The sequence below is a fragment of the Pseudophryne corroboree genome, chromosome 9, assembly GCF_028390025.1.
Source record: "Pseudophryne corroboree isolate aPseCor3 chromosome 9, aPseCor3.hap2, whole genome shotgun sequence".
NCBI lineage: Eukaryota > Metazoa > Chordata > Amphibia > Anura > Myobatrachidae > Pseudophryne > Pseudophryne corroboree.
The window spans coordinates 33,928,833-33,955,219 of NC_086452.1; the positions used below are offsets into that span (position 1 = coordinate 33,928,833).

The following is a 26,387-nucleotide window of genomic DNA, read 5'->3' on the forward strand; positions in this document are numbered from 1 at the left end:
CCCGCCCATTTGGGAGCTTTGGTATAATCCCCATGGTCCTTACGGAGTCCCCAGCATCCACTAGGACGTTAGAGAAAATAAGAATTTACTTACCGATAATTCTATTTCTCATAGTCCGTAGTGGATGCTGGGCGCCCATCCCAAGTGCGGATTGTCTGCATTACTTGTACATAGTTATTGTTACAAAAATCGGGTTATTGCTGTAGTGAGCCATCTTTTCTAGAGGCTCCTCTGTTATCATGCTGTTAACTGGATTCAGATCACGAGTTGTACGGTGTGATTGGTGTGGCTGGTATGAGTCTTACCCGGGATTCAAAATCCTTACTTATTGTGTACGCTCGTCCGGGCACAGTATCCTAACTGAGGCTTGGAGGAGGGTCATAGGGGGAGGAGCCAGTGCACACCAGATAGTCCTAAAGCTTTCTTTAGATGTGCCCAGTCTCCTGCGGAGCCGCTGTTCCCCATGGTCCTTACGGAGTCCCCAGCATCCACTACGGACTATGAGAAATAGAATTGTCGGTGAGTAAATTCTTATTATTTACATGTAGCCTTGGGCATGTGATAACTGCATCTTACTTCTGGCTCCACCTTATTATTATTTGCATGTAGCCTTGGCCTTGGGCATGTGATAACTGCATCTTACTTCTGGCTCCACCTTATTATTTGCATGTAGCCTTGGGCATGTGATAACTGTATCTTACTTCTGGCTCCACCTTATTATTTACATGTAGCCTTGGGCATGTGATAACTGCATCTTACTTCTGGCTCCACCTTATTATTATTTGCATGTAGCCTTGGGCATGTGATAACTGCATCTTTCTTCTGACTCCACCTTATTATTTGCATGTAGCCTTGGGCATGTGATAACTGCATCTTACTTCTGACTCCACCTTATTATTATTTGCATGTAGCCTTGGGCATGTGATAACTGCATCTTACTTCTGGCTCCACCTTATTATTTACATGTAGCCTTGGGCATGTGATAACTGCATCTTACTTCTGGCTCCACCTTATTATTTACATGTAGCCTTGGGCATGTGATAACTGCATCTTACTTCTGGCTCCACCTTATTATTTACATGTAGCCTTGGGCATGTGATAACTGCATCTTACTTCTGACTCCACCTTATTATTATTTGCATGTAGCCTTGGGCATGTGATAACTGCATCTTCTGGCTCCACCTTATTATTTACATGTAGCCTTGGGCATGTGATAACTGCATCTTACTTCTGGCTCCACCTTATTATTTACATGTAGCCTTGGGCATGTGATAACTGCATCTTACTTCTGGCTCCACCTTATTATTTACATGTAGCCTTGGGCATGTGATAACTGCAAGCCTTGGGCATGTGATAACTGCATCTTACTTCTGACTCCGCCTTATTATTTGTTTAATTTGACTTTTTAAAATTTCAGCAGTAAATTCGCATCAGCCGACAAGACAGGATGATATAAGAGCTGATGGGACCATGACGTCCAATAAATCTAAACGTGGCAGCGACATAACAGATGATAAAAATCCCTCCAGGTAATATGTTGCTATCTCCAGGCATTTCTTTCAAAACCATGGCCCTAAAACCCGGGAGATTTGTTGTACGAACATACAGAATGATTATCAATATCCTGCATAAAATAAGTTCCAACCAGAACCAGCAGGGGGCGCGCTATACATGCATTACTTGTCATGTTACATCATTACTTAAGTTCGTTGTTGGTTGTCAGGCAAAATAAATGCATCATAATAAGGGGCTCAGTTATTCCTGTACCAGCCCATCGGACAAGATTTGGACAAACTACTATAAACCGGGAAAAGTATTAGTGACTACTAAGCTGTAGAACGTAAAAATATCCAGATAAAGCGCAAGTAACTGTGCACCTGGGTAACACCAATGTGCCCTGCGGGAGGGACACAGATGTAACATGTGCAGAGAGAATAAGATTTGGGGGAAGTGTGTCCAAGTTCAGATTTAAATTGCAGGGTAATAATAATGCTTGCCTGCATTTGGGAGCTACATGCAAGAGGAGCCAGTATTTACCCTGCATGCAAAAATAATAAATGCTTGCATTGTAACATGGTTTGTCACATGCAAATATATAATCTGCATACAGCAGACAGTATGAGGTGTATACAGGGTCTCTTTCTGTTCGTACACAACAATAGCACCTTTATTCTCCTGGAAGTTCTCCAACTGTTGCTGTGGCTCCTTCCTGGATCTGGTATCACCAGACTAATACATTCCTGATAGTAGATACATTGATAAAGAGCTCTGGATGTCCTAGGCTAGTGCCCTCATAACGCTCCCCTCCCCTCCCCTCCACAAACAGAGGTATACGGGGGCTTCACTCGCACATCATAGGTAGGACGTGGGGCTCTCTAGATCCAGTATCCACGAAGATGCTGGAATTTCTTTTCCTTGGGAATAGTTTCAGCATGTCCCAGGGGTAGTAGGCACCCCAAGCCTGACATGCATCATATGACTCCAGGGCTTGGGGATTAAAGGGCCTTATTTTCTTCATGAGAGGACCTGGAGACCTACAGTACAGCCTGTGCACATTGGACAGTATGCTTTGCTGGCTGAAGCATGCAGCTATGGTTTGGTTAGAAAAATATATATATATATATATTAGTTTATTTTTTATTACCCGACGGCTGTCCATCAGCTCTTGTACATACCATGTGCCAATAACAATGCATTTATTTCACTAAGCTATGGTTACCACTTAATGCCAGACTTATAGGTTTTAGCAGTAAGTCATATGGGCGCAGCCATCTGGCAGTCATGTTGCAATCCCCTCATTACTTCTTCTGGACGGCCAGATACGTAACAGGCTGTGCCGCGACCGGCAGCTTTGGCAGTCAACTGACAGCACGGACTGAATTAGCTCTTCACTGCAGCCTAATCCGCCTAATGGTTTATCCGCCACTGACTCAGCCACAAAACCGACAATGGTTTAGGTTAAAAAAAGCATTTCATATTAGTCGAGCTGATGGCACCAACGTACCCCTATGTGATCTGTCCGGTTTGCAAAGAGAGTTAGATTTGGGTGGGTTATTTTGTTTCTGTGCAGGGTAAATACTGGCTGCTTTATTTTTACACTGCAATGTAGATTTCAGTTTGAACACACCCCACCCATATCTAACTCTCTCTGCACATGTTACATCTGCCTCCCCTGCAGTGCACATGGTTTTGCCCATTAGCTAACAAATTGGCTGCTGCGATCAGGTCTGAATGAGGGCCATGGTGCGATGGGTGGAATATGCAATGCTTTGTTTTTCTCTTTTCCTAACAGAGAGAAGATCCAGAAAGCGGCCGTTGTGTCTCTGACCATTGAGGAAGAGATGAAGAAATCTGACGTTAGAGTAATAACTGTTGCACAGAAGACAGAAGCAGAAGGCCCCGGGGTAATAATGTATTCCCTCGTCTAATGCTTTTACATGATTTATTTGTCACAAAAATGTGAATATATTGCAGTATACAAACCTCGTTTAGTTAAGTAGGTGGGTTAGGAAAGCTGCTCTGATTATGGGGGTCATTCCGAGTTGATCGTAGCTGTTCTAAATTTAGCACAGCTACGATCAGGCACTCAGACATGCGGGGGGGACGCCCAGCACAGGGCTAGTCTGCCCCCCATGTCAGTGCCGCCCCCCCAAACCCACCTTCCCCCTCGCAGATATGCGAAAGCATCGCACAGCGGCATTGCTTTTGCATCTCAGGAGTTACTCCCGGCTAGCGCAGCTCCTGCGGCTGGCCGGGAGAACCTCTTCGCTGCCCCGGGACGCAGCGGCTGCGTGTGACGCAGCCGCCGCGGCCCACCCCCCAATGGTCCGGCCATGCCTGCGTTGGCCAGACCACGCCCCCTAAACGGTGGCTTATCGCCGCCGTCCAGCCCCCTCCCACCCAGCGACCGCCTCTGCCTCAGAGGCGATCGCTAGCAACGACGGCTGGCATGCGCCGGCACACTGCGGCGCATGCGCAGTTCCGACCCGATCGCTGCGCTGCGATAAACTGCAGCGAGCGATCGGGTCGGAATGACCCCCTATATCTCATCCCCCAATGTTACCATTGCTGATTGACCACAGTTGCTCGTTTTGCACTGTAGTTGCAGGCTGCTGCGGATGCCGGATTTACCACCTTATGCTGATGTGAGGGTTTGTACATCTGCTAACAGGAAACCCACGCCGGCCGCTGCAACTGGCAGCAGTATTACCGGCCCCAGCCCCATGCGGAGTACAGAATCATGCTTTCCTTCACCGTACGCATGACTCAGAATCGCACGGAGCTTTAGCAATGCGCCTGCCACACTCTCACAAGTCAGGACAGCTCTGTGCCCACCTGACCCAGGACTCTAAATCAGTGGCGCCAGAATCCCCTGAACATGAGGCACTGTTACCCTGGGGCGAGACTAGTATGTTCCATTCACCCTGGAAAGTTGCGTTTTCTGTTTATTGCGTGTGTGACCTATGAGGTGTGCTGTGCATTACTCCCTGGGGTGTGAGGAGCTCACTGTGTGCCTTAGTGACAATGTAAATAAGAAATAAATTCCTTATTGCGGGTGGAGTTTATATAGTTGAAATATGAAATTTAGTATGTTTACCTTATCCAGCGGTTCCACCCGGCTCCGGATGTCTCTAGGTCATAGAAACATAGAATGTGACGGCAGATGAGAACCACTCGGCCCATCCAGTCTGCCCTTTTTACCATATTTTTACCTCAAGCCTTATTTGATCCTTATTTCTGTGTAAGGAGATCCTTATGTCTATCCCATGCATGTTTACATTGCTCTACTGTCTTAGCCTCTACCACCTCTGATGGGAGGTTATTCCACTTGTCCACTACTAAGGTGGCCAATCCCAGGATACCTGGGACTGGCTTGTTTCCTGTGTGTCTGCCCCACCCAGCCCACATAACTCACCATACCACACAGGCGGGAGGGTGGGTCAATTCCTCCGGGTGCGGCGGGTGACGGGCGGCTGCACACACGTCCTCCGGGTTCGGTGACGGGCGGCTGGCTGCACACACTTCCTCCGGGTTTGGTGACGTCCGTGCGGTGGGTGACGGGCGGCTGGCTGCGCCCTGTGACCTCTGACTTCACATAACGCTGCCCAGCACTGAAAAAAACAAGAATCTTTCTAATCACTAAATCCCCGGGATTGGGAGCTCCAATCCTGGGACTGAATCCCGGACAATTTTAGGCCTAAATCCCGGGATCCCGCCGATCCCGGAATTGGCCACTCTATCCACTACTCTTTCTGTGAAGTAATTTACCTCAGATTTCCCCTGAACCTCCCCCCCTCCAGTCTCAGTGCATGTCCTCGTGTCCTATTGCTTCTCTTCATTTGGAGAATGTTTCCCTCCTGGACCCTGGTAAAACCCTTGAAATATGTGACAGTTTCTATCATGTCCCCCCTTTCCCTTCTCTGCTCCATACTATACATATTGAGATTTTTTTCGTCTACCTGGGTAAGTTTTGTGATGTAGGCCATGCACCATTTTAGTTGCCCTTCTTTGTACTGTCTCTAATGTATTAATGGTATCCGGTCTCTATTTTCCACCCCCCACCACTTTTTGAGTTTTTCATACTTTATAATCCACGTGGACTACAATTGGGGATGGTAACCTATGCCGAGCGAGGCACCTTTCCCGAAGCATGCGAGGGGACACAGTGCGCTAATTGGGGTTCCCAGTCACCCTACGAAGAAAACGACACCAAAAAATACAATTCATGTCGACCTTTTGTCCTGTTGACCTTGCTCATGTCGTCCTAATGCTTGTTTCGACCTATTTCGGGTGTCGACTAACAGTGTTCGACCTAGACACTGTCGAGCTAAGTGGGCTCGATCCTATGAACCACACCCTATATTAATATCCTTCTGAAGATATGGCCTCCAGAACTGGGCACAGTATTCTAGATGAGGCCGTACCAATGACCTATACAGTGGCATTATTACTTTCTGCTGCTGATTCCTCTCCCAATGCACCAAGCATCTGACTAGCCTTCCTCATTGCTTTGTTACATTACTTACCTGCCATTGGGGGTCATTCAGACCTGATCACTGCTGTGCGTTTTCGTACAGTGTGCAATCAGATCTGAACTGCGCATGCACCGCAATACAACGGCGCATCGGACAACTGCACCGGGCATCTGTGCCTTGCGACAGGATGGGGTGAAAATTCCGAACACACGGGCGTCCGCAAGGTGATTGACAGGAAGAGGACGTTTGTGGGTGGCAACTGACCATTTTACAGCCGTGTCCGGAAAAACGCAGGCGGGATCAGCCGTTTTCAGGGAAGGTGTCTGACGTCAGCTCCGGCCCCGATCAGCAGCAAACAAACACAGCGGCTCAGTAAGTCCTGGGCTGTGCTGCAAAAGCGATTGCACACTTGCACAGACCTTATACCCTCCCCCTGTAGGCGGCGACTATCTGATCGCAGGGAAGCAAAAAACGCAGCCCAGCGATCTGAATTAACTCCTTTGAGGCACCTGTCATAGTGACTCCTAGATCCCTTTCCTCCTCAGTAGTTCCCAGTATAGTGCCATTAATACTATATTTATCCTTTATGTCACCTGAAATAGTGACTCCTAGATCCCTTTCCTCCTCAGTAGTTCCCAGTATAGTGCCATTAATACTATATTTATCCTTTATGTCACCTGAGATAGTGACTCCTAGATCCCTTTCCTCCTCAGTAGTTTCCAGTATGGTGCCATTAATACTATATTTATCCTTTATGTCACCTGAGATAGTGACTCCTAGATCCCTTTCCTCCTCAGTAGTTTCCAGTATAGTGCCATTAATACTATATTTATCCTTTATGTCACCTGAGATAGTGACTCCTAGATCCCTTTCCTCCTCAGTAGTTTCCAGTATGGTGCCATTAATACTATATTTATCCTTTATGTCACCTGAGATAGTGACTCCTAGATCCCTTTCCTCCTCAGTAGTTTCCAGTATAGTGCCATTAATACTATATTTATCCTTTATGTCACCTGAAATAGTGACTCCTAGATCCCTTTCCTCCTCACTAGTTTCCAGTATAGTGCCATTAATACTATATTTATCCTTTATGTCACCTGAGATAGTGACTCCTAGATCCCTTTCCTCCTCAGTAGTTTCCAGTATAGCGCTATTAATACTATATTTATCCGGGGGCGTGGCCTGGCTGGCAATGGGAGAGGAGGCATTTTCTATGGGCTCCTGTTAATGGGCCGAAATAAGCTCTAAAATCACCCCTTTTGGTACCCTGGTGCCCCCTGCACTTACCCCACTGCCTCTGTTCATATCAAACCGGCCAGGGGAAACGTGCTGCGGAGTCGGAGGGTGGCCTTGGCTGCCCTTGCGGATTGCGGCCTTCCCCCTCCCGTGAAGCCGGGGCCTCAATTTCTGCACGTCGCGGGGCCGGGCTCCGGGGCCGTCCGCGGGACCCGGGATTCACATCTCCCCCCTTCCGGAACGTTGGTAACGGCCTACAGTGGCCTTATCACCTCTGTGGATCCTTCCAGCGGAGCTGTGTGACTGTTGAAACGGGCCTGCGGCCCCCCCCGCTACCTCCGGCCGCCGCGGCCTATCACGCACCCTGCAGCCGGGGCCTAGAGTTCGGGGACGACCCGGCCGTGGGCTCCGGGAGCGAAACGCGGCCGCGACGGGCTCCCAGTGACCTCGGATCTTCCCCATAAGCGTGGCTGGACACCCCACAACACCCTCAGGGAGCTTCTGTGCCACAGGCAGCCCCATAAGGGGTGAAAGTGAGGAGGGAAGCTGATCCATAAATGCTGCGGCGGCCATCTTGGAATCCTGGAGCTTTAACTGGGAAAAGCTGTGCACACCTGCAACCATAGAAGTCTCTACAGCACAGCCAAAAAAGGCTGCATTGCCTTCAACACCCAGCCAACCTGGAATACTGTGAGTACCTGCTGTCACCACAGCACCTATTTTTTATCTGCACTCCTGCTCCATAAAAAACCCACGACAGGAACCCAGAGTCACCATTTTACTTTCTGGCACCCAGTCAGAGTAAAGAAAAGCCGCACTATACCACACACTCCTCACCTCGACAGGAGTCCAGATTCTGTTTACACCCCCGCCGGCGACGGCTATGGAAATGCTTTAATACCAACCATGAGTGACCGGGCCACTGATTAGGGGGTTGGACTGCGATCTGCCCCGACAGCGGAGCTGGCGCCTGGAAAAGACGCGGTCTCAGCGTTATGACATTCGGATCCATACATCCCAGTCCTATCCTTAAGACGACTCGCAAGATGATTTAACGCAAAAATAATAATATACTACATGTGCCATAGCTAAATGGTCGGATTCCATATATAACACTCTGGCACCCCAGCCCCGCGGTTGGAGGATCGGACCTGACCAGATTACTTGCTCATTAAACGGGCTCTCGCCTGTGTCCTCCCATCAATAACTTTTATTCCCCTTTTCTTTTTTACCCCCACTCCTATCCTCCTTGTTTGATACATACCACTATGTCCAAAAACAAAAAAGCAACACAAGCTCCGACCAACTTCTTTGGCTCAAAGACCAAGGGCCCACAGAACCCCGCCATGGCCGCAAGCTCCCCCCCCTCCCCGTGTTTCTCGGAAGCGGGTATCGATCCCCAGATACAGGCGGTCATGTCGAGCCTACTGGAGGGAGTGCAGTCCGCGTTCAAGCAGGAACTCTCGAACGCTATAGCTGAATTTAAATCGGACCTTACAGATCTCGGTAACCGGACGGACGCATTGGAAACAAAGACAGACGATCTCTGCCGCTCCCAACATCGCATTGACAGTGAACTCGCTAGATTGCACGAGGAAATGGAGACCCTCAAGGAGCGACAAGAGGACCAAGAAAATCGCTCGCGTAGAAATAATCTGCGCATACGCGGCGTTCCAGAATCGGTCCTCGGCCCATCGCTACCAACATTCTTGAGAGAATTCTTCACACACTTGGTACCGGACCTTACGGTCGAAGAATGCCTCTGCGACAGGGCACATAGAGCACTCCGGGCAAAACCATCTCCCGCCCAACCGCCCAGGGATGTTATCGTCCGTTTCCATTACTTCCGCTCAAAGGAGAAAATTTTGTCCTCCGTTCGAGACTCACCGGAGATCCTGTTCAAAGGCACGCAGTTGCAGATCTTTCAGGACCTGGCACCCTCCACCATCCAAAAACGGCGAGACCTCCAGCCGGTCATTCGGATCCTGCGACAACACCAGATCAGATACAGATGGGGATTCCCCTTCCATTTACACGTCTCGATTAATAACACTATCCACTCGGTCAAGACCCTAACCCAAGGACAGGAACTGTTGGCAAAGCTAGATCTCCTCCCAACATCAGCTGAAGACGACATGGCGGCCTCATCATCTAAACCGCCACACCCTCAGCCCCCTCTTCCTGATTGGACGCGGGTGACCCGACAGCGCAATGTGGACAAGGATCCCCCCTGAACTGGGGAAATCCCCCCGACGTGTATAGTGCATGAACTGACGATGCCGCGCCTCCACAACTCGAAACGATTGAGAGCAGTGGAGAATTCGGCCTCAGCTCAAAGACCAGTATCGTAACTATCCTCGGTTAATGCTGTTATAATCAAGTTATGACTGTTTACACCCCTGTGGTATTCCCCCCCCCCCCCCCTCCTCCCTCTCTGTAAACCCCCCCCCCCCCCCCTTTTTTTCTTTTTTTCCTCTTCTTTTTTCCTCTCTCTCTCTCTTCCCTCTTTCCAAATTCCCTCCCCCCCTGCCCTCCCCTCCCCCTCCCTATTTTTGTTTTTATGTTAGCGTTTTTGTTGTCTGGACACAGTTCTCAGAGTCCTATATTCTATTATGTCTGCCATAAATGTAAAATGGTTATAGCCATCCTCAGCCCTTGTGGCCCGGGCGACTCATACCCTCTCACATGGTAGCTCAGTTACCCCCCCATAATCCCTTAATGTTGTTAATAATGTTACTTATTCGATGCTTTCCCCGTGCGGCCCCTGAATGGGACCCACAAACACAGGGATGTTTCCCCATTTGGGGTATTTCTTCTTCTTCTTCTCTATGTTCTTCCTTCTCTCTCTTTTCTGGTGGCCTCTATTCGACCTCCCCGCTCCCTCTCTCGCTTGGCCTGGAGGGGTGGCCTTCGCCTGGTACAAATTGTACCTTGCTGGACCATACCCGGCAACGCGCCATACCCCCCCACGTAAATAATCATGTCTCTTAAAATATTCTCGGTCAATGTAAATGGCCTGAACTCCCCTAGGAAGCGTACCGTGTTCCTGAGTGCTTGCAGACGTGAGAAAGTCGACATAGCATTCCTACAGGAAACACACCTCACCGGTCCCCACACCCGGCTGATGGGCAAATGGTTCTCCCAGTCCTATTTTGCCTCAGCAGACTGTAAAAAACGGGGTGTGGCCATCTTAGTTCATCGTAATATCCCGTTTATCCACTCCAGGACAGTGATAGACCCAGATGGACGGTTCCTTATGGTAATGGGTACCCTCCGTTCTAAGGCTCTCACTTTGGTCTCCGTCTACGCCCCCAATCAAGACCAATCTCTGTTCTTTGATTCTCTCTCCAAACGCCTATCACGAGAAGCACAGGGAAGCATTATCATGGGTGGCGACTTTAATACCATAATTGACCCCTTGCTAGATAGATCCAGCCCTCCGCCCCACGCTTCTATGACGACTCTCCCCCGGGCTTCCCGCACACTTACCGCCACCATGAAACTTCACGGCCTCTGTGACACTTGGCGTTCCCAACACCCCCACATCAAAGATTTTACGCACTTCTCAGCTCCACATCAACACTACTCCAGGATTGACATGATCCACATCTCCTCTGCCCTAGTGCCACTGATCTCTGATACGGGCATTACACCACTGACTTGGACGGACCACGCTGGGGTCTACCTCCTCATAGATATACACCGAGCGCCTCATAGGAAATACAAATGGCGTCTTAACGACTCGCTTCTACAACACCCCTCTGCACTAGAGGAAACTAGATTAGCGATCACACACTATTTCACCGAAAATATGTCTCCTGACATCCCACTTAATACCCTTTGGGAAGCCCACAAAGCTACGATCCGCGGCACCCTGTTAGCAAAATCGTCGGCAATTAAGAAAAAAACCGCACAGGAGATAGCCTCCCTTGAATCAGAAATAGCCACCTTACTATCCAAACACAAAGTATCCCCCGATCCCTCTTTACTCACTCAGATAGACTCCCTCCGGGGACAACTAAACACCCTCCTATCCAACCGTGCGGCACTAATTCTTCGGAAACTGCAACAACGGTTTTACGACAAAATGGATAAAATAGATACCCTATTAGCCAACAAACTTCGTCGTAAGCAGGCACTGGGCGCAATAGATAAATTGTACTCGTCACAAAGGGGAACCTATACATATGACCCTGAACTGATGGCCGAAGATTTTCGCCTGTTTTATAGCTCCCTTTATAACCTACCTGACCCGCCCCTGCTATCTTCTGACGGATCTGGGGGAGTGCGCTCATACTTATCTGACACCCCCCTCCCAACCCTATCTGACAATCAAATGGAAGCCCTTAATAGTCGAATCTCGGAGGAGGAGACAATAGCCGCCATACGATCTATGCGCTCGTCGGCTGCTCCAGGGCCAGACGGTTTCACAGCCCAATATTATAAACTCTTCGCGAAGGAACTGGCACCACACCTGACCTCCCTATTTAACGGTATTCTCGAGGGAGCCTCCTTCCTACCGGAGACGACCCGGGCAGACATAGTGGTAATCCCAAAGCCTGACAAAGACCCGACTAGTTGCTTAAACTACAGACCAATCTCATTACTGAATGTTGATTTGAAGATATACGCGAAAATACTAGCTAACCGTCTGGGTCCCTTGATGCCCGGCCTGGTCCACCCGGACCAGGCTGGCTTCATCCCTGGACGCCAGGCGTCTGACAACACCAGAAGGGCAATAGATCTAATATATTCAATCCAAAAACGGAAACTTCCCTCTCTCATTTTGGCTCTCGACGCGGAGAAGGCCTTCGACCGCATATCGTGGTCTTTTGCCTTTGCAGTCCTTGACAAAATGGGATTCTCCGGAAACTTTCTAGAGGGAATCAAAGCACTCTACCGTTCCCCGTCAGCCCAGGTGATGGTTAACGGTGTCTCCTCCTCCAGTTTTGGAATCACTAATGGTACCAGGCAGGGATGCCCCCTTTCCCCTTTAATCTTTGCACTAGTCATGGAGCCCCTAGCAGCAAGGATCCGTAATAACAGTGCTATCCATGGAATATCCACAGGCCTTTCCGAACACAAGATAGCGTTATATGCCGATGACGTCCTGATTTCCCTCACTGACCCAGCCCAATCTCTCCCCGCTCTTCTTTCCGAGACCAATTTATACTCACAGCTCTCTGGCTATAAAATAAACGTGAACAAAACAGAGGTCCTCAACTTTTATATCCCGGCAGCTCTTAAACAGGACCTTCAAGCTACCCTCCCCTGTAACTGGCATACCAAGAAAATTAAATACCTTGGTGTATTCTTGACCCACCATCACCACCAACTTTTCCAAGCAAATTATCCCCGTTTATTACAGACAATCAAGGAGGACTTGGTGGATTGGTCCAGTTATTTTATATCATGGATAGGCAGAATTAACTCCGTTAAGATGAGCGTGCTCCCCCGACTCCTGTACTTATTTCAGACCCTCCCGATTTACGTCCCTACCTACGTCTTCAAGACCCTACAACGCCAATCCTCCCTTTTTATTTGGAACCATAAACGTCCCCGAGTCAGACTTAAACTGCTCCAACGCCCCTCCAGAGGAGGCGGACTGGGTATCCCGGACTTTAAGAAATACTATTATGCCGCGCAACTCGCTCAATGTGCACAATGGTGCAACGAGGGCGGGACACGGAAGGTCTGGGTGGGGATAGAGGCGGAGGAGACAGGCCTAGCCACGCTATCCTCTATTGTGGCTACACCGGAACCGGCGTCCCCGTGCGGCCTTATCGCACCCTGTAGTAAGTCGCTCCTTAGCGACCTGGGACCTGACAAACAGACGGTTCAGCTTGGCCCCATACCCATCCCCGCTAATTCCGTTATTTCACAACCCAGCCTTTCCGCCAGGCATGAGTGGAGCCACGCATACATCTTGGCGCTCGAGTGGTATACTATATGTTAATGATATCACCTCCACAGCTACTTTCCCACAATTCACAGATATCCGTGAAGGAACAGTAATCCCCTCATCAGACTTCTTTCGCTATCTCCAAATTAGACATTTCCACTCCACCATTACCACTACCCTTCTCCACAGACACCTATCCCCCTTCGAATACATTAGCTGGAAACGCACCAACACTAAAGGCCTCATATCAGATATATACAACCTCCTGGACGACCTCCCCACAACATCCCGGGCCCCTCACGAGTCAGCATGGGAAAAGGAACTGGGATTTACTATAGACAATGAGGAATGGGTAGATATATGGGACAATGCGGCTTCCAGCTCCATATGTGTAAGAATTAAAGAAAATATCTATAAATTACTCTACCGATGGTACTATGTCCCTGCCCGTCTGCATACTATGTTCCCCGGCACCCCAGATGGATGCTGGAGGGGTTGTACAGACACTGGTTCATTCTTACACATTTGGTGGGCTTGCCCCAAAATTCATAAAATATGGGGTGAACTCATCACTTTGCTTTCGCGCCTATTTGACACCTCCATCTCCTCCGATCCCCAATACTTCTTGCTCCCCATGACTCTTCCCACCCTCAATAGACACCAAAACAAACTATTCCGACATATAGTTTCGGCAATGACTTGCCAAATTGCCACAGACTGGAAGAACCCGACCCCTTCACCAATGCCGGTGATAATTTCCCGGATATGGTATATCCACAAAATGGAATACATGACTGCAGTCATTCGTAACACGTCGAAGCGATTTGATAAAGTATGGTCCCCGTGGCTAACTTTACAACAGGCCCCCTCCCCATTTATAACCTGACACAGCATGCCAAAGCCGCACCCACCCCCTGCCCCCGAGGGCCACCCCTCCACCCCACCACCCTCTCTCTACTCCCCCCTCTCTTCTCTCCAACCGGAGGTGCCCAGCCTCCTTTGCTCTCCGGTTCCCTCCTGCTCGCTATCTGAGCACTCTCTTCCTCTCATTTCCTCTGCTGACTCTCTGACGGAAGGCCACCCCGTTGCCGAGAGTTTCCCATCTCTTATGCTTTGACTTGAATCTCTAAACATGGGAAAACACAAAAACAAAAATCGGATCTACTCTGTTGATGTAACAATTCACTGTAATTATATCTGCTCTTTAAGCACCCAAGATGCTCGGGTGTTCTGTTACGTTATCATTGTACTTATTTCATGATCCATCCAATAAAATGTGTTTTAAAAAAAAAAAAAAATACTATATTTATCCTTTATGTCACCTGAAATAGTGACTCCTAGATCCCTTTCCTCCTCAGTAGTCCCCAGTATAGCGCCATTAATACTATATTTATCCTTTGTCACCTGAAATAGTGACTCCTAGATCCCTTTCCTCCTCAGTAGTTTCCAGTATAGTGCCATTAATACTATATTTATTCTTTATGTCACCTGAGATAGTGACTCCTAGATCCCTTTCCTCCTCAGTAGTTCCAGTATAGTGCCATTAATACTATATTTATCCTTTGTCACCTGAAATAGTGACTCCTAGATCCCTTTCCTCCTCAGTAGTTTCCAGTATAGTGCCCTTAATGCTATATTTATCCTTTATGTCACCTGAAATAGTGACTCCTAGATCCCTTTCCTCCTCAGTAGTTTCCAGTATAGTGCCATTAATACTATATTTATCCTTTGTCACCTGAAATAGTGACTCCTAGATCCCTTTCCTCCTCAGTAGTTTCCAGTATAGTGCCCTTAATGCTATATTTATCCTTTATGTCACCTGAAATAGTGACTCCTAGATCCCTATCCTCCTCAGTAGTTTCCAGTATAGTGCCATTAATACTATATTTATCATGTCACCTGAAATAGTGACTCCTAGATCCCTTTCCTCCTCAGTAGTTTCCAGTATAGTGCCATTAATACTATATTTATCCTTTATGTCACCTGAAATAGTGACTCCTAGATCCCTTTCCTCCTCAGTATTTTCAAGTATAGTGCCATTAATACTATATTTTTCCTTTATGTCACCTGAAATAGTGACTCCTAGATCCCTTTCCTCCTCAGTAGTCTCCAGTATAGTGCCATTAATACTATATTTATCCTTTGTCACCTGAAATAGTGACTCCTAGATCCCTTTCCTCCTCAGTAGTTTCCAGTATGGTGCCATTAATACTATATTTATCCTTTGTGTCACCTGAAATAGTGACTCCTAGATCCCTATCCTCCTCAGTAGTTTCCAGTATAGTGCCATTAATACTATATTTATCCTTTATGTCACCTGAAATAGTGACTCCTAGATCCCTTTCCTCCTCAGTAGTTTCCAGTATAGCGCCATTAATACTATATTTATCCTTTATGTCACCTGAAATAGTGACTCCTAGATCCCTTTCCTCCTCAGTAGTTTCCAGTATAGTGCCATTAATACTATATTTATCCTTTGTGTCACCTGAAATAGTGACTCCTAGATCCCTATCCGCCTCAGTAGTTTCCAGTATAGTGCCATTAATACTATATTTATCCTTTATGTCACCTGAAATAGTGACTCCTAGATCCCTTTCCTCCTCAGTAGTTTCCAGTATAGTGCCATTAATACTATATTTATCCTTTATGTCACCTGAAATAGTGACTCCTAGATCCCTTTCCTCCTCAGTAGTTTCCAGTATGGTGCCATTAATACTATATTTATCCTTTATGTCACCTGAGATAGTGACTCCTAGATCCCTTTCCTCCTCAGTAGTTTCCAGTATAGTGCCATTAATACTATATTTATCCTTTGTGTCACCTGAAATAGTGACTCCTAGATCCCTATCCGCCTCAGTAGTTTCCAGTATAGTGCCATTAATACTATATTTATCCTTTATGTCACCTGAAATAGTGACTCCTAGATCCCTTTCCTCCTCAGTAGTTTCCAGTATAGCGCCATTAATACTATATTTATCCTTTGTGTCACCTGAAATAGTGACTCCTAGATCCCTTTCCTCCTCAGTAGTTTCCAGTATAGCGCCATTAATACTATATTTATCCTTTGTGTCACCTGAAATAGTGACTCCTAGATCCCTATCCTCCTCAGTAGTTTCCAGTATAGTGCCATTAATACTATATTTATCCTTTTATGTCACCTGAAATAGTGACTCCTAGATCCCTTTCCTCCTCAGTAGTTTCCAGTATAGTGCCATTAATACTTTATTTATCCTTTATGTCACCTGAAATAGTGACTCCTAGATCCCTTTCCTCCTCAGTAGTCCCCAGTATAGCGCCATTAATACTATATTTATCCTTTGTCACCTGAAATAGTGACCCCTAGATCCCTTTCCTCCTCAGTAGTTTCCAGTATAGTGCCATTAATACTATATTTATCCTTTGTGTCACCTGAAATAGTGACTCCTAGATCCCTATCCGCCTCAGTAGTTTCCAGTATAGTGCCATTAATACTATATTTATCCTTTATGTCACCTGAAATAGTGACTCCTAGATCCCTTTCCTCCTCAGTAGTTTCCAGTATAGTGCCATTAATACTATATTTATCCTTTATGTCACCTGAAATAGTGACTCCTAGATCCCTTTCCTCCTCAGTAGTTTCCAGTATGGTGCCATTAATACTATATTTATCCTTTATGTCACCTGAAATAGTGACTCCTAGATCCCTTTCCTCCTCAGTAGTTTCCAGTATGGTGCCATTAATACTATATTTATCCTTTATGTCACCTGAGATAGTGACTCCTAGATCCCTTTCCTCCTCAGTAGTTTCCAGTATAGTGCCATTAATACTATATTTATCCTTTGTGTCATCTGAAATAGTGACTCCTAGATCCCTTTCCTCCTCAGTATTTTCAAGTATAGTGCCATTAATACTATATTTTTCCTTTGTCACCTGAAATAGTGACTCCTAGATCCCTTTCCTCCTCAGTAGTCTCCAGTATAGTGCCATTAATACTATATTTATCCTTTATGTTACCTGAAATAGTGACTCCTAGATCCCTTTCCTCCTCAGTAGTTTCCAGTATGGTGCCATTAATACTATATTTATCCTTTATGTCACCTGAGATAGTGACTCCTAGATCCCTTTCCTCCTCAGTAGTTTCCAGTATAGTGCCATTAATACTATATTTATCCTTTGTGTCACCTGAAATAGTGACTCCTAGATCCCTTTCCTCCTCAGTAGTTTCCAGTATAGCGCCATTAATACTATATTTATCCTTTATGTCACCTGAAATAGTGACTCCTAGATCCCTTTCCTCCTCAGTAGTTTCCAGTATAGCGCCATTAATACTATATTTATCCTTTGTGTCACCTGAAATAGTGACTCCTAGATCCCTTTCCTCCTCAGTAGTTTCCAGTATAGCGCCATTAATATTATATTTATCCTTTGTGTCACCTGAAATAGTGACTCCTAGATCCCTATCCTCCTCAGTAGTTTCCAGTATAGTGCCATTAATACTATATTTATCCTTTTATGTCACCTGAAATAGTGACTCCTAGATCCCTTTCCTCCTCAGTAGTTTCCAGTATAGTGCCATTAATACTTTATTTATCCTTTATGTCACCTGAAATAGTGACTCCTAGATCCCTTTCCTCCTCAGTAGTCCCCAGTATAGCGCCATTAATACTATATTTATCCTTTGTCACCTGAAATAGTGACCCCTAGATCCCTTTCCTCCTCAGTAGTTTCCAGTATAGTGCCATTAATACTATATTTATCCTTTGTGTCACCTGAAATAGTGACCCCTAGATCCCTATCCGCCTCAGTAGTTTCCAGTATAGTGCCATTAATACTATATTTATCCTTTGTCACCTGAAATAGTGACCCCTAGATCCCTTTCCTCCTCAGTAGTTTCCAGTATAGTGCCATTAATACTATATTTATCCTTTGTGTCACCTGAAATAGTGACCCCTAGATCCCTTTCCTCCTCAGTAGTTTCCAGTATAGTGCCATTAATACTATATTTATCCTTTGTGTCACCTGAAATAGTGACTCCTAGATCCCTATCCGCCTCAGTAGTTTCCAGTATAGTGCCATTAATACTATATTTATCCTTTATGTCACCTGAAATAGTGACTCCTAGATCCCTTTCCTCCTCAGTAGTTTCCAGTATAGTGCCATTAATACTATATTTATCCTTTATGTCACCTGAAATAGTGACTCCTAGATCCCTTTCCTCCTCAGTAGTTTCCAGTATGGTGCCATTAATACTATATTTATCCTTTATGTCACCTGAAATAGTGACTCCTAGATCCCTTTCCTCCTCAGTAGTTTCCAGTATGGTGCCATTAATACTATATTTATCCTTTATGTCACCTGAGATAGTGACTCCTAGATCCCTTTCCTCCTCAGTAGTTTCCAGTATAGCGCCATTAATACTATATTTATCCTTTGTGTCACCTGAAATAGTGACTCCTAGATCCCTTTCCTCCTCAGTAGTTTCCAGTATAGCGCCATTAATACTATATTTATCCTTTGTGTCACCTGAAATAGTGACTCCTAGATCCCTATCCTCCTCAGTAGTTTCCAGTATAGTGCCATTAATACTATATTTATCCTTTTATGTCACCTGAAATAGTGACTCCTAGATCCCTTTCCTCCTCAGTAGTTTCCAGTATAGTGCCATTAATACTATATTTATCCTTTATGTCACCTGAAATAGTGACTCCTAGATCCCTTTCCTCCTCAGTAGTTTCCAGTATAGTGCCATTAATACTATATTTATCCTTTGTGTCACCTGAAATAGTGACTCCTAGATCCCTATCCGCCTCAGTAGTTTCCAGTATAGTGCCATTAATACTATATTTATCCTTTGTGTCACCTGAAATAGTGACTCCTAGATCCCTTTCCTCCTCAGTAGTTTCCAGTATAGTGCCATTAATACTATATTTATCCTTTATGTCACCTGAAATAGTGACTCCTAGATCCCTTTCCTCCTCAGTAGTTTCCAGTATGGTGCCATTAATACTATATTTATCCTTTATGTCACCTGAGATAGTGACTCCTAGATCCCTTTCCTCCTCAGTAGTTTCCAGTATAGTGCCATTAATACTATATTTATCCTTTGTGTCACCTGAAATAGTGACTCCTAGATCCCTATCCGCCTCAGTAGTTTCCAGTATAGTGCCATTAATACTATATTTATCCTTTATGTCACCTGAAATAGTGACTCCTAGATCCCTTTCCTCCTCAGTAGTTTCCAGTATAGCGCCATTAATACTATATTTATCCTTTGTGTCACCTGAAATAGTGACTCCTAGATCCCTTTCCTCCTCAGTAGTTTCCAGTATAGCGCCATTAATACTATATTTATCCTTTGTGTCACCTGAAATAGTGACTCCTAGATCCCTATCCTCCTCAGTAGTTTCCAGTATAGTGCCATTAATACTATATTTATCCTTTTATGTCACCTGAAATAGTGACTCCTAGATCCCTTTCCTCCTCAGTAGTTTCCAGTATAGTGCCATTAATACTTTATTTATCCTTTATGTCACCTGAAATAGTGACTCCTAGATCCCTTTCCTCCTCAGTAGTCCCCAGTATAGCGCCATTAATACTATATTTATCCTTTGTCACCTGAAATAGTGACCCCTAGATCCCTTTCCTCCTCAGTAGTTTTCAGTATAGCGCCATTAATACTATATTTATCCTTTATGTCACCTGAAATAGTGACTCTTAGATCCCTTTCCTCCTCAGTAGTTCCAGTATAGTGCCATTAATACTATATTTATCCTTTATGTCACCTGAAATAGTGTCTCCTAGATCCCTTTCCTCCTCAGTAGTTTCCAGTATAGTGCCATTAATACTATATTTATCCTTTATGTCACCTGAAATAGTGACTCCTAGATCCCTTTCCTCCTCAGTAGTTTCCAGTATAGTGCCATTAATACTATATTTATCCTTTATGTCACCTGAAATAGTGACTCCTAGATCCCTTTCCTCCTCAGTAGTTTCCAGTATGGTGCCATTAATACTATATTTAGCCTTTGGATTTTTGAGACCCAAGTGCATGATTTTGCATTTTTTGGCATTAAACTGTAATTTCCACACTCTTGACCATTCCTCTAGTCTACCTAGATCAGGCATGTTCAAACTGACCTAGATCCTCAATCATTTGTTTTACCCCTCTTGGTGTGTCTACCCTGTTGTATACCTTTGTGTCATCTGCGAAAAGACATACTTTCCCTTTAATGCCATTTGCAATGTCGCCAATAAAGATATTAAAAAGCACTGATCCGAGTACAGGTCACACGGTGATTCTCCCCCTACACTCACCGCTCAACCTGTCTAATACAAGCCAAGTTGCTCTTGATGTCATTGCCAAATGCTCTGCAGGCCAAGTGGATAGCTCTGTAACCATTGTCAGACTTTTGCAGCCATCCAAGACCTGAAAAACAGCAAATACAAGTTATACACTTTTTTTTTTTGTTTTTTTTTTATATTCCTTTGAACTCAGAAGTGTCCAACATGAAAGATTTCTACATGAGGAATGTAATAGGGTCCGCTTTTGCAAAAGTTTTAACCTGGATTTGATTTTTTTTTTTTTTTTAAATCGCTGCTCTAAATCCCACTGCAAAGTTGCAGAATATTATTAACGTTTGCAAAATCTGACCCTATCGCCCTCACCCACCCGAGTGGCAAGAGTCCGTGTGCAGGGATAGCGCATTATGGACCCTATTCCGCATGATTTGCAAAACTTGCTAAAAAGCAGTTGCTGCGATCAAATAGCCAGAAATTATGGAAAAAACGCCCATTGCAGAAATTGCGAACGTATCGCAATGCGCGATGTGATCGCATAACCACACACAAATACAAGAACATCGAAGAGTTTTTCCATCTGCGCCAGGCAAGGTCTTCCACAATTCTGCCTACGCAAGACGCTGGAAGTGGTCATCGCTGACGTCCGACAACCAACCAAAAAGTGCCTTGCCATGCCTGCGCTTTTACAAACACACCCACAAAATGCCATGTTTCCTCCCCTAAACGCTGGCTTCCTGTCTGTCACAATGCAATTGCATTGAAGCACAATGCGTTTGCAGAAATAATCACGGGTGCGCACATTCATTGCGAATGCTGCACATGTGCAGTTATTCAATAATCTGCCAGATTGCATTTTCTCAGTTTTGCCCAGCACTCCCCCCCCCCACCGGTGATGTCTAACCCTAACCCCCTCTCCCTGTAGCCTAACTCTAACCCCCGCCAATCCCGGGTGGCGTCTAAACCCCCCAGCACCCCGCCCCCCACCCCCCCGGTACAAAACCCCAACCCTCCCGGCTACACTTGACATATATAATGGTAGATGCTCAATCAGCTTAATGATATCATTTCTGTATTTTAATTACATTTCATTTTTGTATCACCTTCTCTATAGCTTCGGCTTCCTAAATACTAATTTATTAACACTATAGTTTTTTCACTGGTATGCTACGCTGGGCTTTCTGGCTTATGCTGGTGTTTTGGGGTGCCACACCCTGCACCTAGATATAGCGCTAGGGGCCCCAAATATACAGAGACACCTTGATGCGGCTTTAGGGCTTAGTCACACATTTGCGCAAATATGTGTAACCAAGATCTCTGAATTCTAATATTATGTGAGATTTATATCTGGTTACTGTTATCATTCGGGGTGCTGGGGGAAACAATGTCTCTTTTTCCTGGTTACACTTACCTTCTGGATTCCTACGTCGGAATGCTGACCTGTGCTGGATTTCGCCATCTGCGGTCTGACGGGTGTCGAGATTCCGGCGTCTGTATTTCGGCAGCTGGTATCCCAACAGCTGGTATCTTCAACGAATCTCGATCGCACTATATAAAAAACTTCAATATAAAACATAATAGAAATGTTATATTGTAATCTATATAATCAATGCATTGGGGTTGAGGGGTAAAGAAATAGCTCCTGAATTACTTATATTTGCATATATTAGTCAAGTAGTCTAAACACGTAACAAATGGCTGTTGTATTTTGCAGAGAGTAAGTGACACACAACCAACGATGTACAACAACTACCACCACAATAAGTTTGTCGTCTTTAACACACCATCCGGCTTGCATAGACCAGCAGGTAATAAAAGGCAGCAAAGGGGAACAGGCTCAATGCTGCCAAACAACACGGACTACATCAGGCACGCAATAAAAACTACTCCTCCCATATTACACACTGGAAGTCTTAAGAAGAACAAAGCCAATAACGTTTTATTGTCAGACAATGCGAAAGTCATTATTCACTTCTTATCAGCAGATGGAACAAAGCAGAAGGTGGACTTTGCCACGGAGGGGAAAGTTCCTAAAGAGGAACAACTAAAAAATCAGGGTAATGGGAAAACTTCTTTGCAGGAACTACAACCAACATTGAGAGCCGCTCTTACCGGTGATACGATGGATGCGCCGCGTCACGTTGGGCTGATCATAAATGGAATGAATCCTAAGACAGCAGCGGACCATGAGCAATCGACACATTCAAGCTCACCCCCTGCGTCAAGGTCGTTTTGTCCAAGTAGCCCGAGAGCGCCAAGTTCACAGAGTCTGAGACTGAATAGTGGGGGGGAAATACAAAAATGGAGCTATATATCCATCTCAAAGCCATTATCGTTGCCTGACAGCCAGCTGAGTTCTCTACAAAGTAATAATTCGGCTTTAATAACCGGGGATATCATGGAGGACAAGGTGAGGCCAACCTCTGGGGTGGTCCATCGACGTTGTCCTGGACCTCTGAGTACAAAGCCTTTGGCACTGGAAAGCAGGAAAGGGAGGCAGGGGTCTGTGCCAGCTGAAATAAGCTCACTAGGAGCAGATTTCGGGGGCCAGACAACAATGGGGTCTACTGGAGAAGAAACAGGAAAGGGAGGCGGGGAGATTGTTGTAGCGTTAGATGGCATCAGAAGTCCATCAGCGGTCACGGAACCGCCCAACACAAAAAGCCCCAAGAATGGCTTCGGTGAACAAGAAAGGAAACTCTCTCCCACTTCTGCGCACCTCACTGCAATCCCGGTTATCAGTATCCCGACGGCACCGATAGACATATCAGAATAGGCCCCAGTTTCACCTGGATTGTCCATATCGGTGTCCGATGTCAGCAAATCATACATGTTATGTTTTTTAATCAGTTTGACACAAAACCAAGAGATGTAAAAGTGTAATAGGCTTTTATAGTTGTATCTTTGCAGTCATTTGCAGTGTCGTGATAACGAGTTGTATAATAATCTACTTGTGTGTTTGTTTGTATATCTCCTATATATTAGGCCAAATCTGTGACTCTGTGGCTGGCCGTAACGCTGGGTGGAGTCACAGTGGTGGGCGGAGTCACAGAGCCCGTCACATGTGCAGCGTGATAGGTGCTGCTGCCTGTCCATCTCCCCCCTCCGCCATCAGCAGCTCCGACTCCTCGGCCGCAGCGCCGGGGGAACAAAAGCTGCTGCCACAGGCATAGACATTAGGAGGGACGGGTGGCACAGGAGAAGGCTTTCATAGCCCTCCCTGCGCCGTGTACACACACCCGCCGCCTCCTCCACACACATCCAGCTGTCAGCTCTCCTGCTGTGACAGGAGCCGGGTGCTGCAGTGACGTCATCTCCTGCAGCACTCGCCTCCTGTCACAGAGAAGAGCCGGCACACACACTCTCCAGTCTCCAGGGGCTGCCAGCATCTACAGGCAAGCTGGAAACACCCCCGGAGCGAGAGAGACAATACCCGTGAGGCCACGCCCCTTTTACATTAGCCCCCCCCCCCCACCTTTCGGGCACCTCGCTCCACGAGCAGGATGGGGGGGGGGGGGTGGATGTGTGTAATAGGAGCACAGACTGCCTCTGGACACTGTACTGTTTACCAGCCTGCAGCAGCCGCCCACAGCCCCACCGGCGAGTCCCTCCAACCATCCTGCCCACTGTATCTATGTCTGGTCACCACTTTACACATGTCTCCACTTCTGGTGTACACCCCCTCCACTACTTCCCCCCCCTCTCTTCATCAGCTTCCTCACTGGGGACCCTCCCTACCCCCCGCGTCTCTCTAACCCCTCCCTACCGCCCCGCATCACTCAGTCCCATCCCTACCGCCCCGAGTCTCTCCCCACCCTACCGCCCCACGTCTCTCTGTCCCCTCCCTACCGCCCCACATCTCTGTGTCCCCTCCCTACCGCCCCACGTCTCTCTGTCCCCTCCCTACCGCCCCGCGTCTCTGTATCCCCTCCATACCGCCCCACGTCTCTGTCCCCTCCCTACCGCCCCACGTCTCTGTCGCTTCCCTACCGCCCCGCGTCTCTCTAACCCCTCCCTACCGCCCCGCATCACTCTGTCCCATCCCTACCACCCCGAGTCTCTCCCCACCCTACCGCCCCACGTCTCTCTGTCCCCTCCCTACCGCCCCACGTCTCTCTGTCCCTTCCCTACCGCCCCACGTCTCTCTGTCCCCTCCCTACCGCCCCGCGTCTCTCTGTCCCCTCCCTACTGCCCCGCGTCTCTCTGTCCCCTCCCTACCGCCCCGCGTCTCTCTGTCCCCTCCCTACCGCCCCGCGTCTCTGTATCCCCTCCCTGCCGCCCCGCCTCTCTGTGTCCCCTCCCTACCGCCCCGCGTCTCTCTATCCCCTCCCTGGCGCCCCGCGTCTCTGTATCCCCTCCCTACCGCCCCCCCTCTCTATCCCCTCCCTACCGCACCGCGTCTCTCTATCCCCTACCTATGTCTCTCTATCCCCTCCCTACCGCCCCGCGTCTCTGTATCCCCTCCCTACCGCCCCACGTCTCTCTGTCCCCTCCCTACCGCCCTGCGTCTCTGTATCCCCTCCCTGCCGCCCCGCCTCTCTGTATCCCCTCCCTACCGCCCCACGTCTCTTTATCCCCTCCCTGCCGCCCCGCCTCTCTGTATCCCCTCCCTACCGCCCCACGTCTCTGTATCCCCTCCCTACCGCCCCGCCTCTATCCCCTCCCTACCGCACCGCCTCTCTCTATCCCCTACCTATGTCTCTCTATCCCCTCCCTACCGCCCTGCGTCTCTGTCATCTCCCTACCACCCCACATCTCTGTATCCTCTCCCTACTGCCCCGCGTCTCTCTATCCCCTCCCTACCGCCTGAGTCTTTCTATCCCGTCCCTACCGCCCCGCATCTCTGTATCCTCACCCTACCGCCCCGCGTCTCCCCACCCTACCACCCCGCATCTCTCTATCCCCTCCCCACCGCCCCGTGGCTCTGTATCCCGTCCCTACCGCCCCGCGTTTCTGTATCCCCTCCTCCCTACGCCTCTGTATCCCCTCCCTACCGCCCGCGTCTATGTATCCCCTCCTCCCTATGCCTCTGTATCCCCTCCCTACCGTCCCGCTTCTCTCCCCACCCTACCGCCCCGCATCTCTCTCTCCCCTCCCTGGCGCCCCGCGTCTCTGTATTCCCTCCCTACCGCCCCGCCTCTCTCTATCCCCTCCCTACCGCACCGCGTCTCTCTATCTCCTACCTATGTCTCTCTATCCCCTCCCTACCGCCCCGCGTCTCTGTATCCCCTCCCTACCGCCCCACGTCTCTCTGTCCCCTCCCTGCCACCCCGCCTCTCTGTATCCCCTCCCTACCGCCCCACGTCTCTCTGTCCCCTCCCTGCCGCCCCGCCTCTCTGTGTCCCCTACCGCCCCGCGTCTCTTTATCCCCTCCCTGGCGCCCCACGTCTCTGTATCCCCTCCCTACCGCCCCGCGTCTCTGTATCCCCTCCCTACCGCCCCGCCTCTATCCCCTCCCTACCGCACCGCGTCTCTCTATCCCCTACCTATGTCTCTCTATCCCCTCCCTACCGCCCCGCGTCTCTGTATCCCCTCCCTACTGCCCCGCCTCTATCCCCTCCCTACCGCACCGCGTCTCTCTATCCCCTACCTATGTCTCTCTATCCCCTCCCTACCGCCCCGCGTCTCTATCCCCTCCCTACCGCCCGAGTCTTTCTATCCCGTCCCTACCGCCCCGCATCTCTGTATCCTCACCCTACCGCCCCGCGTCTCTCCCCACCCTACCACCCCGCATCTCTCTATCCCCTCCCCACCGCCCCGTGGCTCTGTATCCTGTCCCTACCGCCCCCCGTCTCTGTATCCCCTCCTCCCTACGCCTCTGTATCCCCTCCCTACCGCCCCGCGTCTATGTATCCCCTCCTCCCTATGCCTCTGTATCCCCTCCCTACCGTCCCGCTTCTCTCCCCACCCTACCGCCCCGCATCTCTCTATCCCCTCCCTACCACCCCGCGTCTCTGTATCCCGTCCCTACCGCCCTGCGTCTCTCTATCTTCTCCTC

At 48.0% G+C, this 26,387-nt stretch overlaps 1 protein-coding gene across 2 annotated transcripts in view; it reads left to right on the forward strand.

Annotated features, from left to right (window-relative positions):
* Positions 1 to 24,228, forward strand: part of C9H1orf141 (chromosome 9 C1orf141 homolog) — a 47,433-nt gene extending 23,205 nt beyond the window's left edge. The window contains exons 7-9 of one of the 2 annotated variants that reach the window (XM_063939137.1): positions 1,421 to 1,529; positions 3,293 to 3,404; positions 22,104 to 24,228. In XM_063939137.1, coding sequence (XP_063795207.1) covers positions 1,421 to 1,529; positions 3,293 to 3,404; positions 22,104 to 23,165 — 1,283 coding nt within the window. In that variant the 3' untranslated portion in view covers positions 23,166 to 24,228. Of the gene's footprint in view, positions 1 to 1,417; positions 1,530 to 3,292; positions 3,405 to 22,103 lie in introns of both variants that reach the window. The other variant, XM_063939136.1, reaches the window with a different exon arrangement.
* The last annotated feature ends 2,159 nt before the right edge of the window (positions 24,229 to 26,387 follow it).